This window comes from Thecamonas trahens, assembly GCF_000142905.1.
Source record: "Thecamonas trahens ATCC 50062 unplaced genomic scaffold supercont1.4, whole genome shotgun sequence".
Classification (NCBI taxonomy): Eukaryota; order Apusomonadida; family Apusomonadidae; genus Thecamonas; species Thecamonas trahens.
This window is the reverse complement of record NW_013657676.1, coordinates 97932-124000: the sequence shown is the minus strand read 5'-3', so window position 1 is coordinate 124000 and position 26069 is coordinate 97932. Positions and strand designations below refer to the sequence as shown.

The 26069-nt window shown below is 65.7% G+C and overlaps 8 protein-coding genes across 8 annotated transcripts in view; 4 read left to right on the top strand and 4 right to left on the bottom strand.

Moving 5' to 3' along the window:
* The window catches only part of AMSG_00918 (uncharacterized protein), a gene marked incomplete at both ends in the record, with an annotated part of 1785 nt that extends 594 nt beyond the window's left edge, over nucleotides 1-1191 (top strand). The window contains one exon of the mRNA XM_013906641.1: nucleotides 30-1191. Coding sequence (XP_013762095.1) covers nucleotides 30-1191 — 1162 coding nt within the window. The remainder of the gene's footprint in view (nucleotides 1-29) is intronic.
* Nucleotides 1192-1780: 589 nt separating this feature from the next.
* AMSG_00917 (uncharacterized protein) lies at nucleotides 1781-2992 on the top strand (the record flags this gene model as incomplete). The annotated part of the gene is made up of 2 exons (XM_013906640.1): nucleotides 1781-1791; nucleotides 1981-2992. The coding sequence occupies 2 exons, from the start codon at nucleotides 1781-1783 to the stop codon at nucleotides 2972-2974; spliced, it is 1005 nt and encodes a 334-aa protein (XP_013762094.1). The 3' UTR covers nucleotides 2975-2992.
* Nucleotides 2772-6101, bottom strand: AMSG_00916 (uncharacterized protein). Its single transcript, XM_013906639.1, has one exon. It carries the CDS (start codon nucleotides 5978-5980, stop codon nucleotides 3008-3010), a length of 2973 nt encoding a protein of 990 aa, XP_013762093.1. The 5' UTR covers nucleotides 5981-6101; the 3' UTR covers nucleotides 2772-3007.
* A 324-nt stretch (nucleotides 6102-6425) lies between these two features.
* On the bottom strand, nucleotides 6426-12634 carry AMSG_00915 (uncharacterized protein; the record flags this gene model as incomplete). Its single annotated transcript, XM_013906638.1, has 3 exons — nucleotides 6426-12262; nucleotides 12422-12558; nucleotides 12595-12634. The coding sequence occupies 3 exons, from the start codon at nucleotides 12632-12634 to the stop codon at nucleotides 6452-6454; spliced, it is 5988 nt and encodes a 1995-aa protein (XP_013762092.1). The 3' UTR covers nucleotides 6426-6451.
* Nucleotides 12635-13445: 811 nt separating this feature from the next.
* On the top strand, nucleotides 13446-16801 carry AMSG_00914 (STE/STE11 protein kinase). Its single transcript, XM_013906637.1, has one exon. The coding sequence runs from the start codon at nucleotides 13495-13497 to the stop codon at nucleotides 16783-16785; it is 3291 nt and encodes a 1096-aa protein (XP_013762091.1). The 5' UTR covers nucleotides 13446-13494; the 3' UTR covers nucleotides 16786-16801.
* A 164-nt stretch (nucleotides 16802-16965) lies between these two features.
* AMSG_00913 (WD repeat protein 62) lies at nucleotides 16966-20866 on the top strand (the record flags this gene model as incomplete). The annotated part of the gene is made up of 1 exon (XM_013906636.1): nucleotides 16966-20866. Exon 1 carries the CDS (start codon nucleotides 17015-17017, stop codon nucleotides 20864-20866), a length of 3852 nt encoding a protein of 1283 aa, XP_013762090.1. The 5' UTR covers nucleotides 16966-17014.
* Nucleotides 20830-23288, bottom strand: AMSG_00912 (inositol-3-phosphate synthase). Its single transcript, XM_013906635.1, has 2 exons — nucleotides 22655-23288; nucleotides 20830-22196 (listed from the first exon to the last, which is right to left on the bottom strand). The coding sequence occupies exons 1-2, from the start codon at nucleotides 22912-22914 to the stop codon at nucleotides 20897-20899; spliced, it is 1560 nt and encodes a 519-aa protein (XP_013762089.1). The 5' UTR covers nucleotides 22915-23288; the 3' UTR covers nucleotides 20830-20896.
* Nucleotides 23289-24457: 1169 nt separating this feature from the next.
* Nucleotides 24458-26047, bottom strand: AMSG_00910 (acid ceramidase subunit beta). The gene is made up of 2 exons (XM_013906634.1): nucleotides 25919-26047; nucleotides 24458-25776 (listed from the first exon to the last, which is right to left on the bottom strand). The coding sequence occupies exons 1-2, from the start codon at nucleotides 26016-26018 to the stop codon at nucleotides 24482-24484; spliced, it is 1395 nt and encodes a 464-aa protein (XP_013762088.1). The 5' UTR covers nucleotides 26019-26047; the 3' UTR covers nucleotides 24458-24481.
* Nucleotides 26048-26069: the final 22 nt, after the last annotated feature.

Below are 26069 nucleotides of genomic sequence, written 5' to 3'. Positions count from 1 at the left end.
GGGGCGGCAGCCATTGTGTCGGCGGCGAGCGCGGCGTCGGCCGGCGTCGTGGCCCTCCTCTGCCTCGCCTTCTACGCCATCGGCCAGGGCGGCCATGGCTTTTACACCGTTGGCCTGGTCAGCAACGTGGGCAACTACAATCCCAAGTTCCGCGGGCGGGCACTGGGTGCCATCGTGGCCTCATTTGGCGCCTCGCCCGCCTTCTTTGCCCTCCTCTATCGGGCGGTCAAGCCGCGGGTTGCCTCGTACCTGGTTGTTGTGGCTCTGGTCATTGCCGGAGCTGCTGCCCTCGGCTTTGCCACCCTCCGCGTTATGCCGTACGGGACGCTCTCGCCGCTGGCTTCGGTCTCGGCGCTGTGGTCGGAGAGCGCGACGAGCTCAGACGACGACGGCCTCCACTTTGTCTTTGATTCGGAGGCCTCAGCCTCAACCTCAGCTGAGACTGAGGCTGAGGTTGAGGTTGAGGCTGAGGTTGAGGCTCAGGCTCAGGCCGAGGCTTATGACGAGCAGCAGGAGGCGGTAGCCGGCCCGCAGATCACGGGGCGCGCGCTGGTCCGCGAGCCATCGTTCTGGCTCCTCTTTGCCATTCTGGCGATTTGCGACGGGTCAATGCTAATGGTGGTCAACAACCTCAACGCGTTCATCGAGGCAACGCAGACAGCGACGTCGCAGACGGTCTTTATGGCGCTCTTTTCCACCTTTAACGTGGCCGGGCGGGTGGTGTTTGGCATTGCTTCGGACGCGGTGCTCAAGCGCGGGGTACCACGGGCGCGGTTTCTGGTCGCCATTGCGGGGCTTATGACGTTCAACCTGGTTGTGCTCGCCCTGGTCGGCGCGCCGTGGCTGGTGCCCACCATGATCGGCTCCGGCCTCGCCTTTGGCGGCATGTTCAACACCATTCCTACGCTTGTGGGCGAGCTGTTTGGCCTCGACCACTACGGCGCCAACTGGGGCACGGTAGTCCTCGCTCCGGCGCTCGGCGCCATCTCGTTTGGCACGCTCTTTGGTGCACTCTTTGACGCCTCGGCCGGCGACGGCGGCGTCTGCCGCGGGACGCACTGCTTTGCGCCTGCCCTCTACATCGCCGCCGCAGCTTGCAGCGTCGCCGCTGGCCTCGGGTGGATCCTTGATCGCAGGACAGGGGGTGAGTCTCCAGCCAGGGGGTATGGCACGCTTGGCGACCGCGCTTAACTCGTAAAAGGTGTACGTGCCAACTTTGCTGACGCGACAGAGTGGAGGGTGCTCACCAACGACAATGATCACTTGATCTCAACGCAGCGCGCCGCTGTTGTTTGGGTGGAAATATAAGCACCAGGCGCAAGCGGCTCAAACGGTGGCCATGGCCTGGATGTAGTAGTGAGGACAAAGATGTAGAGTGCGATGGATGTGCGATGGCACAGTTTGTTTGTTTCTGCGAGAAGATACGGGCCAGTGTGAGGGGGAACAGCGGCCGAAGCAAAGCCAGCCAGTCACACCTAGCGCAGGAGCGAGTGGGGCGACAAAGATGCTGAGCATGATGGGGAGGACGATGGGGATGAGTACACAACGACTGGCCCTCTCGCTATGCACCCTCACCCTCACCCTCACAGGTACCGTCTACAGCCGTGCTCGTCCCGGTCTCGGTCTCGGTGGCTGTGTCATGGGCATGAGTGGTAGCTGTGGTGGTGGTGGTGGTGGTGGTGGTGGGGGTGGTGGTGGGGGTGGGGGAACAGGCACCGTCCGCCCGCTCACCGCCACGTCAGCCATCACCATCACTGCCACCACTGCTCTCGACACAGCCATGTCTTCCAGGTATGTGTCTGTGTGTGTGTGTGTGTGTGTGTGTGTGTGTGTGTGTGTGTGTGTGTGTGTTCATGTGTGTGTGTGTGTGTGCATGTGCGCTTGGGCGACCTCGCCCTCCCCTCCCCCTCCCCCTCCCCCCCCCCCCCACCTCACCCATGACATGGCACCCACTCACACAACCCCCACATCCCTTGGCAGCAACAACCACGGAATCGTCATCAACGAGCACGGCGACGCATCGGTGTTGTCGTATACCGAGCTGCCGATGCCTGAGGCTGCCGCCGACCAGATTGTTGTCCGCAATGCGGCTGCCGGACTCAACTTCATCGACACGTACCACCGCTCGGGCCTGTACAAGGTCCCGCTGCCGTACACTCTCGGCCGTGAGGGCGCTGGCGAGGTGGTGGCGGTGGGCGTTGACGCCGCTGCGGCTGGGTGGGCGGTTGGTGACAAGGCTGCCTACGTGCTGACGCCTGGCGCGTACGCCCAGTACACGGCGGTGGCCACCAGCCGCGCCGCCAAGCTGCCTGCCGGCGTGACTGAGGAGCAGGGCGCGGCAGTCATGCTGCAGGGCCTTACCGCCCACTACCTCGCCCACTCGTCGTACAAGGTCAAGGCCGGCGAGACCGTGCTGGTGCACGCTGCCGCTGGTGGCACCGGACTCCTTCTCGCCCAGATGTGCAAGAACGCCGGCGCTACCGTCATCGGCACCGTCTCCACCGACGCCAAGGCCGAGCTCGCCACCTCGGTCGGCAAGGTCGACCACGTCATCAAGTACTCGGAGGATTCGGTTGTCGACGCCATCGACCGCATCACCGCCGGCGTCGGTGTCGACGTTGTCTTTGACGGCGTCGGGGCCGCCACCTTTGACGCCTCGATGACCGTCCTCAAGCCGCGCGGCACCATGGTCTCGTTTGGCAATGCCTCGGGCGCTGTCCCGCCCGTCAACATTCTCGCCTCGCTCAAGGGCTCCAAGTACCTCACCCGGCCCTCGCTCGGCGACTTTATTTCTGGCCCCGGCGAGTTTGATTCCCGCCTCGCAGACCTCTTTGCCTGGATCGCCGCCGGCGACCTCACCGTCACCGTCGGCGCTACCTTTCCGCTCGAGTCGGCAGCCGACGCCCATCGCGCCCTCGAGTCGCGCGGCACGACCGGCAAGATCCTCCTTGTCCCCGGCGGTGCGTCCGAGTAAAACGCCACGCGCACTCCACGCTAGCCTGCCGAGTCAGGCGGTGCTCTCACGCGGCTCGACCTCCAGCGAACGGTCATACATGACGCTCTCGTCATACTCCACGGCCTCGCTCTCGCCCCAGATCCAGTCTTGTAACTGCGGGAGCGCCTGCAGACAGTACGGCGTCTGCTGGTACTGCTGGACCTCGCCGATGATGAGGGCCAGCCGCCGGCGCTTGTCAAAGTTGATGAGGCCGGACGGTGTGAGGTCCGAGTTTCCGTCCTCCACAAAGGTGAGGTCGGTGAGGAAGATGCCGAGGTACGGGATGCACGGCGGATTGGCCGTCGCCAGCGCAGCCCGCGGCGCCTTGTAGTTGAGGTCGCGGTTCATCTCGGCGGCAAGCTCGTTGAACTTGGACATGTTGCGCGGCGAGACGCCGGCCCACGTCCGCTTGAGCCGAAAGATCGGCGTCAGCTGCAGGCCGGCGAGGATCTCCATGACTCCGTTGAAGTTGTTGATCTTGCGGAGCTCGGAGGCAATCTGGATGAACCGCGTGACGACCGCCACCCGCGCCTCGAGTTCGGCTTCCCGAAGAATGGTCACTGCCACGTACTCGGACATGGCGTTGAACCGCGAGATGATTGACCGGATGTGCGGCGCCTTGTACAAGCCCTCCACTTCGTCTGGCTTCACGGCCCACGCCTGGTTGAGACACTCGTACGGCTTGATGGCCGAGTAGAGGGCAAACTCACGGAGGGTGACCTGTCGCGCCAGCTCGCGCGGCGGGATCGAGAGCAGCGAAAAAGTGCTCGCGTCTGCACTCTCGGGCACCAGCGGCGGCGGTGGCGGCGTGTCAAACACAAGCATCCGCCGCGACTTGTGCTCCTGCGCCTCGCGCTTGGCGATGTCCTCCATCAGCTTGGTCGCCCCCTTCTCCACGCCAGAGCCCTTCATCTTGGCCAGCACTTGCTTGAGCGAGTCAAGCAGGCCCTCGACGTCAACGTAGTCGTCAAAGTGGTTTGCCACCCACTGCTTGAACACAAGGAGCACCCGGATTCGCTGGATCTCCCGCGTCTTGCGGAACTTCATCAGCTCCTCGCCCGACGCGCCCGCGGGCGGCGTCGCGTTGAACCGCTGCTCCAGCAAGTCCAGCAGCTGCGGTGGCGTGGTGAACGACCGGTACGTGAGGAGAAAGGCCGAGAGATACATCGGGTCCGGGTACCGGTGGTACGTCAAACGCTCTACAAGCTTGGCCAGCGTTCCGGCAACCACAATCTCGTGGTTGTTTGCGTCAATCTCCACAACAAGGTTGTCAGGCGAGTCCGGCTCGTCCCACACCACCCGGTCCGACCGGCTCGGCTCGTCCTTCTTCTGCTCCATCAGCGCCGTGAGGAGCGATGACTCCTGCCCGCCCACACCGCCGTACCCGCCCTTGCTCCCGCCGGCGTGCACGCCCGCGCCGATGAACGCAGAGTTCTGCTGCAACCGCAGCGCGAGGTCGTACATGATCTTCGACCACGGTGGGAGCGGTGCCCCCATCGGCCACTCCACCACACGCTCCAGATCACCGACCCACTGCGACCGCTTGACAAGTGCCTCCACTTGGGTGCCTGAGTGACCGCGAAAGTTGGTTGTCGGCAAAAAGGCGAGCGACGACGCCCCGCCGCTCGCACGGCTCGAGTCGTTCTTGACCCGCTTTTGCAGCGAGGTCAGGTACGCCCGGCGCGAGTACCGCGCAAGCTTGGCCTCTTGTTCCGACGAGAGCTCAAAAGTCGACGAGACCCGAACAGACCGCCGCGACGTCGACCGAATCCGTGACTGTGCCGCAAGGAACCGCGTTGCATTGCGAAAGTGCGTCGACTCGCGGTTGCGCATGACCTGAACCCGCCGCTTAATCTTCCACTCGCGTGACGTCGCCGCAGACGGCGGCGTGAACAGGTTCGACGGCCGTCGCCGTCGCGTCGGCATCGTCGCCTTGCGCGCCCGAATCGACTGACCCATCAGCCGGCTCGCAGGCGACGTCGCCCGGCCGCCGCTCGACTCATCAGAGTGGAGCCCCGACGGCGACTGCTTGAGCTCGGAGCTCTGCTCCGGCGAGTTCTGGAAAAAGTCCGACTGGTCGATGGAGCCCACCCGCGACCGCGGATTGGCCGAGCTCGAGCCCGAGCCGGGCACCGCAATCGCCGTCGACGACCGCGGCGAGTCTGCTGGCGAGTCTACCGGCGATGCCTTGGGTGACCCCATCGGCAGATTATCAAGCTCGGCAAACATCGCGTCATTGCCCATGAGCGACACAAACATCGACGAGTCTACAATCGGCGAAGACTGTGAGGCGTTTCCCTGCGGCCGCGGCGGACCCAAAAGCCCTGCCTCCCCGCCGCTGTCGCCCGAGCCACCGCTGCCCATTGCCTTGTCTCCACCGCCGGCGGACTCGCCCTCGTCGTCCGAAAAGCCCGAGAAAGCAAACGAAGCCCGCGACGCCGAGTTGATTTCGTGCAGACGCTCGCCGCTCTTGGTTGACCCGTTGCCGAATAGCGAGTTGGGCATTTCACCCGACTGCACGCTCCGCGGCACGCCGTCCTTGTTCAGCCTGCCCTTGGCCAGACCGACCACGGCCACATCGACCGCCGCCGCCGCCGCCGCTGCCTCGGCCTCACGGGCTTCGCGCGCCGCACGCTCGGTCTCGAGCTCAGCGTCCGCGCCCATTGTCACCGACCTCTGCAGCCCGCTTCCTCTCGGCGCGCTTGTCAGCAGCCGGCCAGCGTCATTGCTCGCATTTGCACCCAAAGACGCCCCTGATCCGGCTCCGACACCCACCGCACCTTGGCCGCCGCCACTCAAACTCGGACTCGTACCGGTATTGGCATCCACACTCGCACCGGCACCATCAGCCGCAGATGCAGCCACCGGGGCCAGGCCGAGCGCATTGAGATCGAGACCAAGCAACATGGCCAGTTTCCGTTCCTGCTCCTTCTTGGCCGCCACCTCTTCCGGGCTCAAACCGGCCATTTCACCCGACTCTGCCATAATACTCAGCACCACAATGAATATAGGACTTCTTGTTGATGTCTATCTTCCTCTCTGCCCGTTTCCGCACTTGGCGTCTTCTCGAGTCCGGGTGTGTGTGGTGTGTGTGGCGGTGACCGGGAGGGGGGGGGATTGCCAGGGGTACGTCCTTGGTCACAGGGGTATGGGTGATGAGGGGATGGTTTCCCTGCTCACAACGTTGTGTACCTGTGCGGTGGGTGGGTTGGTGTGCCAGGTGTGGGTGGGAAGGTGGGAAGGGGGGGGGGGGGGGGGGGGTCGGGGGTTGAGGTGCGTCAAGTGCTGAATGTGAGTGGCAAATGGGCTTACTGCGGCTGCGGCTGGTAAAGACCCGGTGATTGGACATGTAGGTTTTTGCTGACAATCACACGTATCGCTGGAAGGAGGCGGACCAGAGAGGGAGAGAGAGAGAGAGAGGCACTCACATTGGGGAGGGTTCATTCAAGAATAGTATCATTCGGTGACTGCAGGGGCCGGCGGGGTGGCTGGGAGAACCCACTGGCGACGGCTGCCGCGCGATCGCAACGAGCGCGGGGCTGACGAGGGGGTGGATGGGGCCGAATGGCCAGAAGTGCGACGGACAGGGACCCGCTTGACGCCCGGGGCAGCAATCGGTTTGCCGCCCTGGGCATGGTACAGCGCACGCGCCTCATCCAGTGTCACCACCCGCGCCGAGACTGCGAGATGGAAGACGTCGGCTTCTGTGGTGATGACCACCTCGTCGAGCACCTCACCGAGCAGCGAGGTCTCGGCGGGGAGCGCAAACTCGAGCTCGAGCGAGACCGCCATGCCCGGCGCAACCGGGCCGGTCGAGAACCGGACCCGCATGCCGGGCGTCTTGGGCTGGCTCACCCGGAAGCGCGCCGACTCGACGCCGACGTTGCGGAGCGTAAAGGCGAGCCGGTAAACGGCCGACACAGCGAGCACGCCCATGTCGAGCTCGGTGGGGAAGACTTCAAAGCCAAACAGCTGCCGCGCATGGTGGGTGCCCTTGGCCGACGCCTGCATCACCGACGAGGTCTTGACGAACCGCCTCACAGGCAGCTCGCGCTCGAGGTACTCGGTGTTGACTGTGTCGCCGCGGCTGCCGCGGAGCACCCGCGGGAGCGCCCGCTCGCCACCGGGCCGCCGGCTCTGCCCATCCACAGACACCGAGAGCGGCGAGGTCTTGGTCGAGACCGAGCTTGCCGTCGACGCTTCGGATCCGCGCCGCCGCCTCTGCCTCCCGCTTCGCTTCGGCGTGCTGATGGGTGGAAGGACGCCGAGCGACCGCATGCCCGTCCCATCCGCCGCCCGCTCGCGCGCCCGCGCCTCATCCGCCGCCGCCTCCTCTGCCGTTGCCGTCTCCAGCTCCACAACAGTGCCTTCCACCGGCGGCGCGTCGTCGTCCGAGTCGTCCGAGTCCGAGATCGAGACGTGCGCGCGGAGCGTCGACGGCACCACCACTGCAGGGCCCTGCAGCGGCGTCATGCTCAGGTGATCCAGCCCACGGTAGCCCGACCGCGACGGCGAAGCCCGCGAAATCGACCGCGTCTCCTGCGGAATGCCATGCACCACCTGTTCCCGCTCCAGCGTCGCGGCTTGCGCTGCAAGAAACGCCTGACCTTGCGCAGTCTCAAAGTATGCTGCTGGCGGCGCGTGGCGATCAACCGTAGCTCCCAGCGGGTTGCGGCAATCAACTGCAGCATCGCTGTGAGTTGCCGACGGCGCGGCGGCACTTGCGGAAGCCTCGACATTCTGCTGAACAGGCTCCGATGCCGGCTGCAACTGCGCCTCCTCAGCCTGCTTCTTCTTGGCCTCAACTCGGGCAGCAAGAACTCGCCGCGAGACCTCGGTCTGCAGCGCAACGTCGGCGGACTTGCGGTCGTCGGCGAGCGCCAACTCGGCCAGTGCAGACTGACGGCCGGCTTGCCACTCGTCAAACGCCTGGAGCTCGCCCATCAGAACCTTGCGCTGCTCGTGCGAGAGCTGGGCGTGCCGCCGCAGCTGGCGCAGCTTGTGCGGTGCGGCACCAACAGGTGCAACCTTGGTCAAGAGCGAGAAGACCGTCGACTGCACGTCGCCGGCCAGTGGCTCCACCGAGAGCGAGCCGGCAAAACCACTGGACGCACCGGCGCCGGCCTCAAGCGAGGATTCGACACTGTGGAGAAAGTGGAGGGCCATGCTCTCGTCCATAAGCTCGTAGCCGGAGCCGTCCGTCCGCACCACAAACAGTCGCGGCGGATGGTCTTCCGATACGATGGCGCGCGAGAGGAGCGTCACGCTCGCGTCAGCGCCCGGGGCCGTCACTGGCGTCGCTGCGCCGCTCTCGTCGTCTGAAGAGTCGTCTGACACCACAGCGCTCATCAACTCCCGCGCTCCCGCAGGCGTCGTTGTCACCACACCCGAGTGGCCGTCAACGTGAAACTCGTTGCGGAGGCGGTCGATAGCATGCAGCGAACCCGATGAGAGGTCAAACGCGTACACGCCAGACACGCTTGCCTGTCCAGTGCCCATAAACTCGGGCGTGCCGGCGCCGCCAAACGCGAGCCGCCCAACGTCGAGCTCGGCCCGGACCCACGCGCCGTCCTTGGCCACTCGCAGCTTCGTGGCTCCAACCTGGAGCTCGGCCGCGCCAGCGTCCAGCACCACAGTCGCCACCCCGGCCGCAACATCCAGCGAGACCACCGCACCGCCGTAGCTTCCGCGCGGAGCGGCGACCTCGAGCGTCGTCGCGCTACCAAGCTCGGCAGCGTCGGCAGTGAGGACTGTTCCGTCCGGAAAGGTGACAACCCGCGATGTCCGCCCCACGTCCAGCGAGAGAGTCAGGCCGTCTTCGCGGGTGGTCACATGGGCACCGCTCGCGGCCTCAATCCGTGTCGCGCTCGCCAGCGAGCCAGGGAGCGGCGGGCCGTGGCCCGAGCCCGGCGCCTTGGCCGCAAACCGCGACCCATTGGCAGCCAGATACGTCCATGAATCACTCACTGGATCGTACTGCGACATGCCGCCATTGGGTGCAAGGACTGTAACGCTGCCGTCAACGCGGTAGATCGAGGCGGTCCCGTCAAACGCGACAGTCCGCCCCGCCTCGGCCACGCGGCTGCTGCTCGGTCCTGTGGCAGTGAGCGCGCCGCTCGCATGCGGAGCTGCATACGCAGCAAGCTGAACCTCACGCCGGGCCGTGGCAGCCCGGGCGGTGACGCCGCTTGCGGTGGTAATGTCACACACCACGCCCGGGCCTGCAGTTGCCGCAATCCGGGCCGCAGATCCATCGGCGCTCGTCCAGGTGAAGACCGGCCGCGGCGGCGGCGCCGTAGCCGACGGCACCAGCGGCGTGTCGGCGGCGGCAACCACAGCTGCAGCATCGGGCGCGGTGGTGCTGAGCTCGGCAGAAGCCATCGAGTTGTTGTTGGCAGCCGATGTGTGGCGTGGCGAGCTGCGCTGTGTCTTGGGCGGGTTCGGGTCGTGCCGCCCCGCGTCGGTCGGCGGATGGGCAAGATGCATGGCGAACGAGGAAGCCGTGCCATGCCGGACCGCAATTTGCACATCGCTTGCGGTGCGGGTCGACGGCGGCCGAGCCGAGTGGCGGACGCAGACCTTGATCGACGTCTCGGTCTCGGCGGGATACACCAGCGTCTCTACCAGCGACGCCCGCAACAGCGAGTCGTTGAGCTCATATGCCTTGGTCTGGACAACCGGCGTCTTGCTCGCAGCCTGCTGCGATGCGCCACCGAGCCGAGCCAGCTGCTGTCCGCCGCGCTGGGCCATTGCCGATGACGCCGACTTTTTGGCCAGCTCCAGCCGCTGTGCCATTGAGAGCGGCGCCTTGGGATCGATGGGCGGCTCAAAGGTAAACGACTCGACCAGGGCGTCGCAGTCGAAAAACTGCGCACCGGCGTCGGCAGCCGCCACAAAGGCTGAGAGCGAGAGCGGCGTCCGCACCTCGGGCTCAAACACACTACTCGACATCCGCCGACTGTCCATTGAGGGAACAAGCGCCAGCAGCATGGCGTGGTCCCGCGGGTAGTAGCTTGTCACCACGTCATAGTCGAGCGCCTGGAGCGCGGCGAGATGGGTGTGGAGCGAGAAGGAATCAAAGTCCTCGTAAAAGGTGCGGCTCTGCAAGTCCCACTCGACGTCGGGCACCGCGCCGCCAAGCAGCTTCTCAAAGGCCGACAGCACCAGGGTCCGCTCCATAACTGGAATCGGGAACGAGAGAAAGTGGTTGGAGAGGACCCGCGTCTCGAGCTGGCGAACTTCAGAGTCACTTGTGTCTGCTGCAGCGTTGGCCACTAGAGCGGCACTGGCGTCTGCTGCCGCCGACCGAAGCCGCAATGCAATCGACCGCTCGATCTGGAGCACTTGCGGCTGTGCCCAGTACGTGTGTTGGAGTGTGTCGTGCCAGGGCAAGACTGCTGGGCAGAGGTCCGCAGCTGCCTCGGGCTCGGGAGCATGCTCCTGCTCGGGCGACTCTGCATCCAAGCCGACAAGCTCCGCGAGCGGATCTGACAGCGCTGTGTCTAGCGCCGACGCAAAGTCCTGGGCCACGGCTGCGGCGACCGCGGCCGGGCCTTTGGCAGTAAACGCGACTTGCTCGAGCATGGCGTCGAGTACAAGCGCCGGCGTGACAGCAACAGACGACGGGAGCTCGGCAAGTCGCTCCAGGTAACGCGAGGTGGCGAGTGGAGCAGGGTTGGTGGCACTCGGGAGCAGCGCGTCGAGCGGAACTGCACCGAGGCCGTCCGCTGCTGGCATCGGCTCGACGTCCATAGTGGCGCGCCAGGCCGAGTGGATCTTGGCTTTGGCCACGACGTCAAAGAGCCGCCCAGCCAGCTCGTCGTAAACCATGAGCGGCGGCTTGCGGTTGGCAGCGGAGACGGTGAACATGACGATGGACCGGAGGAGCGAGTCGGGCGGCGAGGCGTCGATGGCGGCACGGAACCTGGCGAGCGCCACCGAGCAGCCGGCCGGGACAACAAGCTCGGCGGCTTGCGCCGAAGGCCGGGCGAGGGCCAACGGGTCGAAGGCGGGCGTGTCGGTAGCGGTCGAGTCAGACTTGATCGACGCAATCGAGCTGCCCGATGGTGCGAGATCCGACGCGGCAACTGCGGTGACAGCGGTCGTCGGCTGGTGCGAGGCCGAGAGCTTGGCCTCCTTCCGGCGCTTGCGACGGAGAGCAGCAGCGGATACAGCCGCAGACGACGAGGGACCAGGTGAGGCACCCGGTGATGCTGCTGCGCTTCGCTTCGACGACCGCGACCGGGCCTGCCGCGACGTAGGCCGACCCGACGCCGATGCTCGCGACTCGGACCTTGCCGAGGTGCCGGGCGGAGTCGGCGTCTGGCCGACTCGCGGAGACGCTGCCCCGCCGCTGTGCATCGAGCTCGTTCCGAGCCCCCCACCAGCGCTTCCGACGGTGACCGACGACGCGCGCACGGCGTCGGACATGGCCGGCTCTAGATGTGCCACAGCGTTGAGCGGGATCGTATACTTGGCACAGAGCTCGACAAAGGTGACAGTGAGCGGAAAGTCCTTGAGCCAGAGATAGCAGTCCGGGCCGTCATCGGGCTCATCGCCAAGCGCGTCCATCTCGGGCACAACGGTCTGCGGGGCGCCGCCGCGGCGACCGCGGCCACTGCGGCGACCCTTGGCGGTGCTACTACCTGGCCCGCGCGGCCCACTGCCGCCGTCGTCGTCGTGATGCGGATCCGACGGGCCGCGACCGCGCGGCGGCCGCTTGCCACCGTCGCGAGTCGACTGCGCGCCGCGGGCCGTCGTCGGGTTTGACGCCTGTCTCCCGCGCGAGCCGCGCGCCGACTTCCCACCCGGGCCACCGGTCCCGGTCCCGCCACCACCCCCGCCTGCGCTTGCACGGAGCGCAGCCTGTAGCGCCTCACGCTCTTCGCGCTCGCGCTCGATCTGCAGCTGCCGTTCGCGCTCGGCCTCGCGGCGCGCGGCCTCCTTCTTTTCCAGCCCGAGCTCGCGATCGTCCGCAAGCTTACGGGCAAGTACCAGAGCCAGGAGCTCCTCGGGCATCTCGTCAATGCCATCAGCATAAGCACGAACGTGGGCACAGAGAGGATGCTTGGCGTTGTCCTTGGCGTACGCCATGATGTCATCGAGAGTAATCACAGTAAACTTGGCCCTCCGCCCCGAGCGGATAAAGTCCGCCAGTCCCGAGAGAGCCTTGCTCAGCGGCTGTACAGCGCCCGAGCTCGCCGGCCGTCCATCCGAATGCGGAGCCTGTGTTGAGTCTGCAAGATACACAAAGTACCGCCATGCGTCCTGTATTCCCCCCTCCGCATCCGCCACACCAAGCCGCACACCGCCAACCGCCTCGAACTGTGAGTGTCGTCCTCCGTCCCTCCCTCCCTCCCTCCCCCCCCCCCCCCCCCCCTTGGGGCGCCCATTCCCCTCACCCACCCCCTCAGCTCACCAGCGTACATCACTCAAGACTGGGACATCCTCGCCGTATGTGGCAACCAGCTCTGCCAGGCGCTCGGTCATCTTGCGCTCCTTCTCCAGCTCCTTGGACGAGCGCTCGGTGGCTTGACCACCAGCACTCCCGCCACCGGTACCGCCTAAGCCACCACCAGACCTTCCGTCAGACCCCCCACCAGTAGAGCCCCCTGTTCGGTGCTTCTTGCTGCGAAGCATCGTCCTCGCCTCTACAGTCAGCTGGAGGGAGTCGGGTGTGTCGTATGTGGCTGTGTCGCTGCGTGTGTGTGGGGGGTGGCCGTGGCAGGAGCGGAGGCGGTTGGAGGTTGGGGAGAGGCGGTTGGGCAGTTTGGGGGGAGGGGAGGGAGGGGGAAGAGAGGGAATAAGGAGTGGTAATGGCTTGATCGAGCGATGGGTGAGGGATAGAGACAGAAATGTGGTGATGGGCGTGGAGGTGGTGTATTTTGCTTGGGTGTGGACGAGTAGGCATCGGCAGGAGCCTATGACTAATTGATGGAGAGTTTATCGTTGAAAGGCGCGCGGATGACGTGGATGACATCGAGCCCGATTTGCTGATGAGGAAGGAAAGCAAGCCAATCGCATTACCAACAGGCATGTCATACCTACTGGTATTGCTATCTCATGGCCACGAGAAACGCAGCATGCGCCTTCAACCATGGCAGCCATCCCCCCGTCCCTCTGCCCCCAACAATAAAATCGACAACAGGTAATGGTCACCCGCCGCCACACTCCACCTCCCCTCCCCCTCCCCCTCCCCCCCCCCCCCCCCCCCACCCAGGCAACCCCACATAACCACTTATCTCTCCCCACTCACCAACAACACTCCACGCCTCACCTCTACCACACCACCCTCACCACACAGGGGGATATCAGAACAGGACACAAGTCACAGGACGAGGCTGCGGAGCAGAGGGGCAAGACGGCGCATGGAAGCACGGCTCCGGTTCTCGGCCAGGTTTGGCGGCGAGGGCGGCGGAAGGGAGACGTTTTGCGTGTCGGGCGGAATGACGACTCTGTTTGGCGCATCGGGCAAAGCGTTAAGAAAACGGGTGGCCGCGATGGAAGCAAGTGGCCAGGGCCGGGTCGATTGCGTGAGGCTCCCGGTCCCGCCATCCAACACTACTGTCTCGGGCGTCCACTTTAAGATCTGGTATGAGGACCGAGTCCGCTCATTCTTTGTGGCGGATTGCGGCTCGACTAACGGGACGTGGTACGCCGAGCCTGCGCTGGCTGAGGAGCTCAAAGACTACCGCTTCCTCGGCGATCGCTACGAGGACGCCGGCGCGCAGTGCGTCATGGCGCTCAAGCCGCTCTCTTCGTTCAAGGCGGCAGACACCGTGTTTGTGGTGGAGGATGTGATTCTGCCGGCCGGTTTGGGGCTTGGTGCCACTGAGGCGCTTGACCTTGACGCCACAGCGTCGTCGACTGGCGGACGCGCGGCGACCCTACCCGAGTCGCGGCCTGTCGACACTGTCATCCAGATGCTACGCGGACCGCTCGCCGGCGCCCACTACGTCCGCGAGTTCCCACAGACCTACGCACTAGGGCGCGCGCCAGGCAAGCCCTCACTGCATGCACCGGGCGCGGTCCCGGTTCTTGTCGAGACCGACGACCCACATCTCTCACGCCACCACCTCAACCTGCGGTTCGTCACCCCACCCGATGCTGCCGAGCCGGGCACGTACATGGTCGACGTGCTCTCGACGACATACTACTGCCGCAAGTTGGCGCTTGGCCGGATCGATGCGCAGCTCGACGCCCTGCCGTGGCGCCGGCTCGAGCCCGGGTCGTCCAAGCTCCTCCGCCACGACGACCTCGTCCGCGCCGGCTCGGTCATCTTTCTGGTCACCTCGCACGCCGAAGTCCCGCGCAAGATGGACCCGCCGTACCTGGTGGCATCTTCGCCGTCGTCGCTCTTTCTCAAATGGGATCCGCCGCTGTCGCCGACCACCCTTCGCGGCTTTGTCCTCGCCATCTCGGACGGGCAGCCTGGCACCGCCGCCGAAAAGTGGCGCAAGCTGTACGGCGGTCCACTGCGCGAGTTTGTGGCCCAGGGCCTCAAGCCCTCGTCGTACTACTGGTTTCGCATCCATGCCCGCAACTCGGGCGGCGACGGCCCGTGGTCCAAGGTCATCCGGTTCCTCACCGTCGCCTCGGACGACGACGGCTCGGCCGGCAACCTCACGCCTACCGTCTCGCTATCGATGGCGTCGGTGGCATCGCCGCTCGGCCAGCGGCGAATCGCCTTTGGCCCCACAACTGCTGCGGCTGGGCCTCATGACCCAGAGCCCGAGTCGGACGACGATGCGACAGCATCAGTGACGATGACCGGGCCGATCGGCGGTGGTGGCGGCGGCGAGTCGAGCGCTGCGCTCGACTCGAGTACCTTTACGCTCTCCACCATCAAGGCGACGATGGAGCCGGCGCTGCTGTCCTCGGGCAGCCTCCCTGCGTCCGACTCGGGCCGTGACGCCGTGACGCTCATCCGCGAAGCACTGGCGAGCTCGGACGACCTGTCCTGGCGAGTCCGATCGGTGCTCGGCGTTGGCGGCCAGGCCCGGGTCTACCTCGCGCACATGGAGGCACCGGTCTCGATGCCGGTGGCGGTCAAGGAGTACCAGCTCGCTGAGGGCGACACTTCTGGCCTCGCCGACGTGACCCACCGGATCAATGCCATTCTGGCGACGTTGGACCACCCCAACATTGTGCGGTTCTACGGCTCGGCAACGCGAGCGCAGGCCGACGCGGCAGTCACCGTTGTCCATGTCTTTCTTGAGTACGTGGCCGGCGGCTCGCTCTCGCGGATGCTTGCTGATCTCAAGTCTGGCCTCTCTGAGCCAGACGCCGCACACTACCTCGGCCAGATGGTTGCTGGCGTGGCATACCTCCACCGGCACAGCGTGATCCACGGCGATCTCAAGCCCGACAATGTGCTGCTCAAGGTCGACGGCCACCGGACTGTGGTCAAGCTTGCCGACTTTGGCGGTGCCTCGCTGCTCTCGGGCGCCGACCACACTTCCGCCTTTGTTGGCACGCCGCATTTTATGGCGCCCGAGGCCATCCGCACCGAGACGGCTACGCCCGAGTCGGACGTCTGGTCGCTCGGATGCACGCTGCTGGAGATGCTGACCGGGCGCATGCCGTGGTCGCACCTCAACAAGCAGGCCGCCATTTTCTCGATCGGCACCACGCTCTCGGGCCCCAGCCGGCCCGAAAGCCTCTCTCATCCAGCCTCGCTCTTCCTAGACGCATGCTTTGCGCTCGATCCCGCAGCGCGCGCGTCGGCGACCGACCTGCTCGACCACCCGTTTGTGCTCGGAGGGGGCGACGCTGCCGAGTGCGGTGACGCTACCAACGCCAGCGCGCGGCGGGTGTCGTCGACAGCCGCTGCGCCAGTGGCGGACGTGGCCCGCAGCTCGGGAAGCCCGCCACATGCGGGGAGCAGGCGAAGCTCGTCGCGGTCCCCGATGCGAGCGTCGCACGGCCGCGGCTCGCCGTCTGGCGGCGCGTCGGACGTTGTCGCCTTTGAGGAGCTCAACGTGCTCGCTGCACACGGCGAGAGCGAGTTTGTGTGCGAGTGCCAGGACGGGACTGAGGTTGTGGTTCGCTTTCTCGGGCAGAGCGCGTCAGCGGAGACGCTGGCACGGGTCGAGGCCATGGCCTCGATGCGGCACCCAAACTGCATTCTCTTCCGCGGCTCGTGCACCCGGCTTGTTGCAGGCACTGTTGCCACGGGCTACATGGTCGAGTACATGAGCTCGACACTCGCAAGTCTGGTCGCCGAGCCGGACTTTGGCTCGAGCTGCCCGCTGCTTGCCAAGCTGTTGCTGGTCAAGAACATCGCGTCGGGCCTGTACTATCTCCACGCACAGAATGTGACACACGGTGCACTTGTTCCATGGAACGTGCTCTACGACCCGCGGTCGCGGTCGTGCAAGGTCGGCGAGCTCGGCAGAGTCTCGCCGTTCTACCTCGGCTCGCAGCCCGACGCGGTCTGCGGCTCGCTGCATCTCTACCTCGCACCAGAAGTTGCGCTCTTTGACGCGCTCACCCCGTCAGCCGACGTCTTCTCGCTCGGCGCCATCCTCATGCTCGTTGTCTTTGGCCTTGCACCCTACACCGGGCTTGACGCATCCGAGCCCGGCGGAGCGCACACCTCGTCGCCACCGCACACGGCGCTGCTCACCCTCGCCTCGGACGCGGGCATCGCCACCGCCTGGTCCGACATCCAGCGCGCCTGCTGCGAGCTTGTTGCCGACTGCCTCGCCCTCAAGGCCTCTGCCCGTCCGCCCATCGAGGAAGTGGTCCGCAAGCTCAAAGCGCTCGTCGCACAGGGCTACGCCTCGTAAACGCTTTCTCGGCGCATCATGAACTGTCGCCGACATTACCATGCGGCGACAGTTGGGCGAGTGAGTGACCGGACCGTCACTCTGATGCGAACCGCATTCAAAACGTTCCTTGAATTCCGAGTTTGGCGCCACTTGGGCTGGGCGCCCGCCACAGACGCCACCCAGCCACACACCACGCGCCTTCCAGCACTTCTGTGTGTTCTGCCCTTGCTGCGACCAGGGCGACGCGATGGAGGTGTGCTTGGAGCGCGTACTGGGAAGAACGAGTGTTCGTGGCCTCGCCACCCATCCCACCGAGGGCTATGTGGCCACCCTTGCCGGCGCGGTGGTGGTGGTCACTGAGCCGGGTTCCGGCCACCAGGTCGCATACCTCAAGACGCCCGACAACACAGCGCTTGCTTCGGTGGCATGGTCAAGCGATGGCGAGCGGATTGCGGCGGCGGAGAAGCCACGAATGCGGAAGAGACGTCGTGCGGGTTCCAGGAAGAACATGCCGGACATGCCTCGCATCGTGATCTGGGACTGGGCCTCGGGCGAGGTTGAGGCCATCATCGATCCTCGGGCAGCGGAGGTGACTGCCATCTGCTGGTCGCCGACCCATCCGATTCTGGCCACGCTGACCTCGGTCAAGCGAGTCACGCGCATTGCCCTCCTCGACGTCCCCTCGGGTCGCGTCCTGTCACAGGCGGCCGTCCCGGCGGCCATCCACAGTCTCGCCTGGTCGCCGGATGGCGAGTCGCTTTTCTCCTTTGGCGAGCGCCATTGCATGCGATGGGCGTACTCGGGAGGTAACAAGATGGCTGGAAAGAGCTTGACGCTTGGCGCGCTGCGGGGAAAGACGTTTGTGGCCGGCGTCATGCTGGCGAGCGACGAGGTGGCGGCAGCGGGCGCGGCCAAGGGTGCACTCTACGCGCTCTCGTCGGATGGTGTGCTCGCGCTACTCTCGCTCACTCGGTTGGCGCTCGACAAGTGGGTTGATCTCAAGACAAGCCACGCGTTTGGCATGGCGGCGACGCCGTGCGGCTCACTGCTGACGGTGGCGTGCTCTGACGGCGTTCTCCGCGCCTTTGACGCTTCGACGCTCAAGTACGTCGCGACGCTGCCGCGGCCACATCCGATCTCACCGGCGCTCAACGTTGCCGCCAGCGCCGAGCCGTACCCGGAAAAACCGCTGGACAACGTGGTGTACCCGGACGCGACGGCGGTGAGTTGCGCGCTTGCCCGCAGCGGTGCCACCCTCCTTGCGGTAGTGTACTCGGACACGTCGACGTACGTGTGGGACATTTCGCGGCCGGGTGCGGTGGTCAAAGCCTACTCTGAGCTGGGACACGCAGCCGGGGTATGGGACGCGGTCGCACTGCCAGGTCTCGGCGCCTCCGTCTTTGCCACGGCCTCATCAGACAACACCATCAGGGTGTGGGAGATTGGGCACGGGGCGTCGGCGTACTCACCGGATCTGCGGCATGTGGTGTTTGTCAACGACGGTCACACTCAGCTGATGGGCGCGTCAGTCTCGACGTGTGGCGTCCTCACCGACACAGTCCCGCACTACAACGAGGGCGTCCGGGCACTTGCTCTCTCGCTAGACGGGCGCTCGTTGGCGTCGGGCGACCGCATCGGAAACGTGCGCGTCCACGACTTGGCGAGCCTCGAGGAGCTGGTTTATCTCGAAGCTCACGACGGCGATGTGCTGGCGCTGGCGTATGGGACCGTGGGATCGCGCCCAGTGCTGGCGTCGACGTCGCGCGACGGGCTGGTGCACGTCCTCGACGCGTCGAAAGCCGAGTACACGCTGGCGGCGACGCTGGACGACCACGGGGCGGCGGTGAACGCGCTTGTTTTTGCCGCACCAGCGGCGCTGGTCTCGGCCGGCGCCGACGGCTCGGTCCTTGCCCGCGATCTCGAGGCGAGCGAGGACGGGGTGAAGGTTGGCGGCGCTCCTCGGCGGCTGGGCGAGCCGGGTAAGGTCTACGACCTGGCGCTTGATCCCAAGGGCGACAAGGTGCTGACGGTAGGCGAGGCCAAGGGCATGGCCCTGGTCGAGGTGGAGTCCGGGACGACACTGCGACGGTACACCTCGGGCGGAGTCGGTATTGCGCTCGCTAACGATCCGTCGGGCCTCTTTACCGCCACCTGCGAGCTCTCGCGGTGCCTGCGGATCGTGGACTTTTTCTCTGGCGACGTTGTTGCTGAAGCATGGGGTCACGCCGACCTCATCACCTCTGCGGCCTTTCTCCCTGATCGCGAGCGGCTGGTCTCAACCGGTGCCGACGGCACGGTCTTTGTCTGGCACCTCCCGCCGGCGCTCACGGAGGCGATGGCGGAGCGAGAGGCCGAGCTGGAGAACCTTACGACGTCACCGGGCTCGAGTGCGCCTACGACGCCGGCCAAGCCACGCACGCCGACCCGACCCGTGCCCGCGAGTCCCGACGACAACGTTCCGGCGACGCCGTCACCGGCGCCTGCGGAGCCTGCCATCCACCCGCACCCGGTCATCGACTCGCTGGAGAAGCGCGAGTCGCTGCGCAAGTCGACGCTCCGGGAGCTGAACGCGCGAAACCCGTCGGCGTCACCGCCGACTGAACCAGCATCGGGGCTGTCTCCGCCAGCGCTTGTGGCCGAGCCTGCGACGCCAAGTCGACCCGTGGGCGCGGTCCCGCCGCCAAAGTTGGTGGGCGACTCGCCGTTTGGCATCCGCCGGCTGCACACCGACGACGAGCCGCTGCCGGGCGTGCTCCGTAAGTCTGGGCTTGTGCTCGACGGGCCACCGAGTTTTACGCCTACCAAGCTCGACGTGGTGGCAGTGCAGCCCCAGGAGGTTGCCCAGCTCGAAGACGTCGAGGTGTTGATGGGCTCGATCTCGTCCGACTCTGCCGCTGGGGCCGAGGAAGTCGAGTCGGCGAGCGACGATGGCGGCTCGGAGGAGTTTACATCGGGTGCGCAGTTTGCGGCGTTCCTATCGGGCTCGAGCGGGCCGGGCATGCCGGCGGTCAACCCTGCACGGTTGTCGCTGTCGACGCGACATGTGGCGGGCAAGGGCACCAGCGCAGCCTCCGGGCTGGTGAGCGCGGCAGCGATGGCGGCTCAGCTGCCGCCCAAGCCTGCCGCTGACGTCTCGCTCATCCGCGAGCGCGAGAAGCTCAAGTCGCAGAAGCGGCAGCAGCACCTGGCTGAAGTGGAGAAGATGCGGGCTCGGCTGGCGGAGCTCGGGATGCTCATTTCCAAGTCTGCAGCGTCGACGGCATCTGCGAGCTCGACCCCGGCGTCCGAAGTAGCGACCGACGACGGTCTGGACTCAGTTGTGGTGTCAGAAGGCTCGGCGGCTTCGTCGCCTGCGTCTGAAGTGGCGACCGAGGTGGCGACCGATGACGAGGCGGACGTTGCCAAGGAAGTCGAGGTGGACGAGGAGGCGGCGGACGAGTCGGACGGCTCGTCGGCGTTTTTCTCTCCCAAGGGCGATTTGGAGCGCGATTCCCCGCTGGAGGGCACGCCCAAGCAGGGCAGCGGCAAACATGTCTCTGTGGAGGCGCTCCATGTGCCTGTGGCGGTTGCGCCGCCGATCTCGTGCGTCTCGCCGGTGGTTCCAGCGGATGGCTCCGGGGTGGCCATGGGCGAGGTCGCCGCGGCCGGCAAGCGGGCCGAGCTGGAACTGGCACCACTGAGCGTGCTCACGACTGGCCCGCCGAGCTCGCCGACCCCGTTGCAAGCGGTGAATTCGTCGCCGTCGCCGTCGCCACCGCCGTTGCACGCGGCTGCGGCCGAGTTGACGACGCCGCCGCCGTCTCCGCCACCGACGCGAGGCGGGGCAAGTCGACTCGAGGTGCGGGCGAGCCAGGCGGCAGCAGCGCTCAGCGAGGCAGTGGCAGCAGCACTTGCGGTGCAGGCCGAGCTGGCGGCGGCCGGGCAGGCGAGCAGCGAGCTGGATGCGAGCGTGGTTCGGGCGTCGCAGTCGCTCGGCGGCGGACTGGTGCCCGAGGCGGCGATGACAGCGCTGCTCGCCACGTACTCTGAGAAGCTGTTGGCTGCGGTTGGCAGGAGGACGGCGGGCGCTTCCAACGCGTTTAGTGAGAGTGATCAATGAATGAGAGGCAACACACAGGCGGATCGTCCATCAGAGGAGGTCGGCCGGGTTGGTCTTCTGCTCGAGGTGGATAAAGTTGTCCGAGGGGAGGCCGACGCAGGCACGGAAGAGGTTCTCCATCATCATGCGCTGCTTGAAGAGGGCGTTGACGACCGGGGTGTTCTGCGGGACGACCGGGGCCTTAAGCAGGTAGGAGAGGACCGAGGCGACCGGGTGGAACGGCTTGTACTCCTCCTCGCCCTTGATGCGCCACTGCATGCGCGAGAGGAGCTCGGCAAGGATGACGAGGTCGATGATGAGCGGGGCGGCGAGGAGCGAGTCCTCACAGGTGTTGTGCAGGGCGATGGTGTTGTGGCCACCGAGGAAGATCTCCGAGGTGTACTCGTCCATGGCACGCTTCGAGTCGCCGACGAACGGCACGTACTTGATGACGACGGTGTGGTCGGGGTGCTCGCCCTCCTTGTAGAGGATGGGGTTAGAGGCGACCATGTCGTCGACGACATTGGACTTGGAGATCTCCTTGGAGCGGAACTGCTTGGGGGCGGAGAGGTTCTTGCCGTCGTTGTTGCCGAGGTGGTTGTACGAGACGATGGAGGTCGGCTTGATACCGGCCGAGACGAGGAAGTCGACGAGGACCGACTTCATCTTGGTCTGGCCCGACTTGAAGTCGTCACCACCGATGTGGACGCCGTGCTCCTCGGCGAGCTCAAAGACGCCGGGCACAAAGGTGTTCTGCGGCGAGCCGTTGATGTACGGCGAGCCCTCGAGGATCGAGGCAACAGCAAAGAGGGTGGACGGCGAGACCTCGGCGTCGGAGCGGGCGATGGCGGCCATGAGGTTGTCCTTGGTGTCGTTGAGGCCCTCGCGGATCTCGGCAAAGCGCTCGGTGTTGGCGGACCAGAGGACGATGACCGAGTCGAGGTTGTTGGCGGCCTTGAACTCGCGGATGTCAGCGCGGATCTTCTCGACGAGCTCCTCGTGGGTGCCCTCGAGCACGTTGTTGGCGCGGTCCGACTGGTTGGCGGCGATAAAGTCGGGGAAGTAGATCGACGGAAGCGGGACCATCTCCTTCATGAGCGGGTACAGCTGGCGCTGGAGGTCGTACTCGAGCACCTGCGCACGGTCCATGGCGTCGGCGAGGTTCATGTTGTTGATGTCCCAGCCGCCGATGGCGAGGTCGTTCGGGTTGACCATCGGGAGGACCTCGGCAAACGGCACGTACACGTCGTCGCCGTTGGCATCGACACCAAGCTTGAGCGTCGAAGCCTGGGTGACCGAACCGTAGTAGTTCGGCTCCTGGATGCCGCGCTTGGTGCGCCACGAGATGCCCCTGCAAGATTTTCGGCGGTAAGTGGTGGGTGGTGGGTGGGGGGTGCTCTGGCAAAAAATTGATCGACCCAAAAGGCCGCCGCCGGGCCAACGTCGCGTTCCAGCGTTCCGTCAGCCGTGCACAAATGGCTTGCCAAGGCGCGTGTAGCTCGCCAGGACGGGGCCGCAGAGGAAGAACAAGCCGTGGAGAGCACCGAGTAGACACGCAAGCCCTATGGGTATTGTGCGTGCGAGTGGCATGCGCTGGCGGCGCGGTAGGCTCGTTGCAGACGGGGAACTTGACGGCGCGTCGACGTGGCAAAATCCAACCGACGTGACGGCTTCGCACCTCCCGCGTATGGCGCGGGAGCATGACGGGGGGGAATAGGCGAGCATGACGGGGGAGAGGGGGGGCAAGAGTGGAAGGACTGGTACGGGGAAGGGGAAGGGGAGGGAGGGGGCATGCGCAGTGTGGCGTACTCGCGGTTGGCAAGGATGCCGGCGGTGACGGTGGTCCCGTTGTTGCCGCCGAGGCCGACAATCATCATGCCGACCTTGGGCACCACACGCTCGGTCTTGAACTCGTAGGTCCGGGTGGTGGGCTTGACAACAGTCTTGCCGGCCTCGTTCTTGGTCACGCGGGTGACCGAGTAGTCGTAGGAGGCGAGAATGGCGTCATCCGTGTAGGAGACAGACTCGGAGTCGACCACAAAGGTCTCATTGGTGTTGGAAGCAGCCATTGTTCAAAATGGGAGGTGCGGAGAGAGGGGGTGCCGGGTTATGCAGGAGAGCCACCCACAGACTATTTGTTCCATCCCATTGATTCTTGTTGGGAATGACGACACGTGCGTCGTTTTTCCTCCGCAGCTGCTTTCATTTCCGATCATTGCGGGCCCTCTATGGCGAGTACTGACGATAAAGAGCATGCCAGAGGGCGAGATCTTGGACGACCGGCGGTAGACACATTGCTTGAGTATTGCGTCGGTGTTTGGGCGGAGACATGCAGCTGTGGGGTGCGTGTGGCGTGCTTGGGTGGAGCAGGGTGGTGGGCAAAAATAGCACCGCGTCGCGCCGCGTCGCTCCGGTTTCGCCGATTATCGGGAGAGTGATTGAGTGTGGGGACGTGGCGGTTGTGGCAGTGGAATGTGTGTTCGCCGAAAGGTGGCATGGCGTGGCTTGCAGGTCGAGGGGGGGAGGGAGCGTCAGCAGTTGGCAGTTGATGACGCGGCCTCCGGCGATGGAGCGGGCGAGACGAGAGCGATGTAGCCGGGCGACGAGATGGGGAGGGGGTGCGGCGTGGGCTGTGGTGGGAGGCTGGACCCAGCGTCTAGCGTCGAAGGAGGAGCCGCGATGGCAGCGAGGTAGGCACGGTAGCGCTGGTGGACGGTGGGATCGGCGTCGAGGACCGAGTCCACGAGAAGCGAGCCGTCAAGGGTGTGCGGGCAGCAGGGAACGACAAGGTAGCGGGCGTTGGCGGCGGCGGCGGCAGCGACGACCCACGGCGTGGCAGCATCGCAGTGGACGCCAACGATCCAGTCGGCGTCGTGGGTGAGGGCGTTAAGTTTGGCGACGGCGGGAGCGCTCTGAGCGGGTAGGTCGGCGAGGGCCGGGACGCAGGCCATGCGGGCAGCAACGAGCGGCGGGAGCGAGGCCCACTCGCCACGGGCAACAACGTCATAGCTGCCGAGGCAGAGGTGGCCGGCAGAAACGAGGGCGAGGCTGAGGAGGCCCGAGCCGGGGCCGAGCTCGACAAAGGCGACTGGCCCGGCGTCGGCCCAGAGGCTCACCGCCAGAGCGGCGGTGGCCAGTGCAGGCGCATCGCTGCGGTCCAACTCCCAGCCTGCCGCAGAAACGTTTGTCTGTAGAGCAGCAGTGATGCGGTCAAAGGCGAGGGCGCATGCCAGTGGCCCGCGCCATCGCGCCCACCCGGCCGAGTCCCAGGCCCGGAGCGCGCGGGCGAGGCGTCTCCCCGTGAGCGGATCGGGCGCGGTGATGACCACCGAGCCGCGCGGCGACGGGACTGGCGCCCGATGGGTGCGACGGAGCAGACTATGCGCCTTGGCTGAGAGGGCTGGCTGGCTGGAGGTCAATGTCGGTGGCGAGATTGCGATATGGGCGACGCCTGAGCCGTCGGGCCGAGCGACGTCGAGCTCGACATCGGATGACTTTTGCGGGACGAGGTCTGACGGGAGCCAGCGGTGGGCGAGAGCAATGACGATGTCGGGGGCTGTGGTGATGGGAATAGTGATCGGTGGCGAGGAGTCCATGGCTGGTGGAGAGAGGTGTGACCGAGCAAGGGGCGTTCAATCAGGACGCCGACGACACAGCGGAGACGGATGATGAGCTCGACGATGATGAGGCAGGTGAGTGTGATGAGTCATCGCTATCGCTCTCGCTATCGCTGTCAGAGCCGGGAACGTGTGCGCCAGAGCGCGGACAGCCGCGGGAGCGGCGCGAGGTAGAGAAGCAGCAGGACCAATGCTGCTTGCCGATGGACGACTTGAGGCCCCAGGCGCACTTGATCTTGGAGCAGTCGTTGTAGGCGGCGTGCCAGTCACCTACGTGGGCGCAGCGGCCAGAAGCGTTGAGGCTCTCAGTGAAGCGAGTGCGGCAATTACGGCAGCGGACGCGAGCATCGGGCCCAGCGACGGCGGTGGAGCGGTGGCGGAAGCCAGAGCGGGTGTTCGGGAGGTAGGTCTTGACGACGCCGGTGATCGGCTCCAAGTACGAGGCGTAGACGGTGAGCTCGTTGCAGATGGGCCACGTCGAGACAAGACCAAACAGGGCCTCGCGATCGGGGCTGGTCGAGAGCGAGTCTACCAGCGAGCGGCCGAGAGCAAGGCGCTCGCGCGACCACATGATGTCCGACTCGCCGTCGACGTCAAAGTAATCGACGTTGGTCTGGACACACGGTCCGTCGGCGGCAAGCTCCCATCGGCGCTCCTCGACGGATGGCCCGCGTGTGATGATGCACCCCTCGCCCGGAGCGATGCCACAGAGCGTAAAGTAGACCGGGGCGACGAGCGAAGCAGTGGCAAGGATGTCGGCGGCGTCGGCGTAGGCTTGCGTAGACTCACAGACCTCGCGGAGGAGGAAGCCGATCGGCCATGAGCGGGCCAGCAGGCGCTTGACATTGCCCCAGTACGAGCCGTCTTCGGTGAGGCGAAAGTTGACCGAGGCCGAAAACGCACCGGTCTTGCAGGCGGTGAGGACGCCGACAGCCCCGGCCCAGGTCGGCGCGACATACAGTGGCACACCATCGCGCCAGAACTCGACCTCGATGGTGAGCGGGCGAAGAAAGTCCATCTCCCAGTCCATGGTACGGATGTGGACCGGCGGGCCCTCACCGCACGGAACGACAATGCTTGTGCACGCGGCTGATGCCTCGTATACCAGCTGGAGGACGGCGAGCATGCCGAGCGGCATGCCAGTCTCCCGAGCGATGCCCTTGAGCTCTGCACCGTAGTAGACAGCACCCATCTTGGTCACTGTCGACATCAAAGTCGAGAGCACCGACTCGATGAACGCACCCAGCCGTGGTCCAGCCTCCTCGCGGATTGTTTCCTGCAGCTGTGCGCGGATGGCCACAAAGTCCTCCTTATCTGTGTGTGTGTGGGGGGGGGGGAAGGGTGAGAAGGAAAGTTAAGAAGGAATGCATTCATTCTGTTGTGAGTTGGAGAGGGGGGGAGGAAGGGTGCGGGGGGAGGGGGGGAAGGGGAAGACCCTGTGTACTGGGGCACGTACACTCTCGCACAATGTGGGTCCATCTGTCGGTGGGAGCATCGTCGAGGTCGACGCGGAATCTGGGGACCTTGACACGGCCTCTTCGGGGGCGGCGAGACATGATGGAGACAGACGGGGAGTTGAGTCGAGTGTGTCGTTGTGGGCGTGAGCC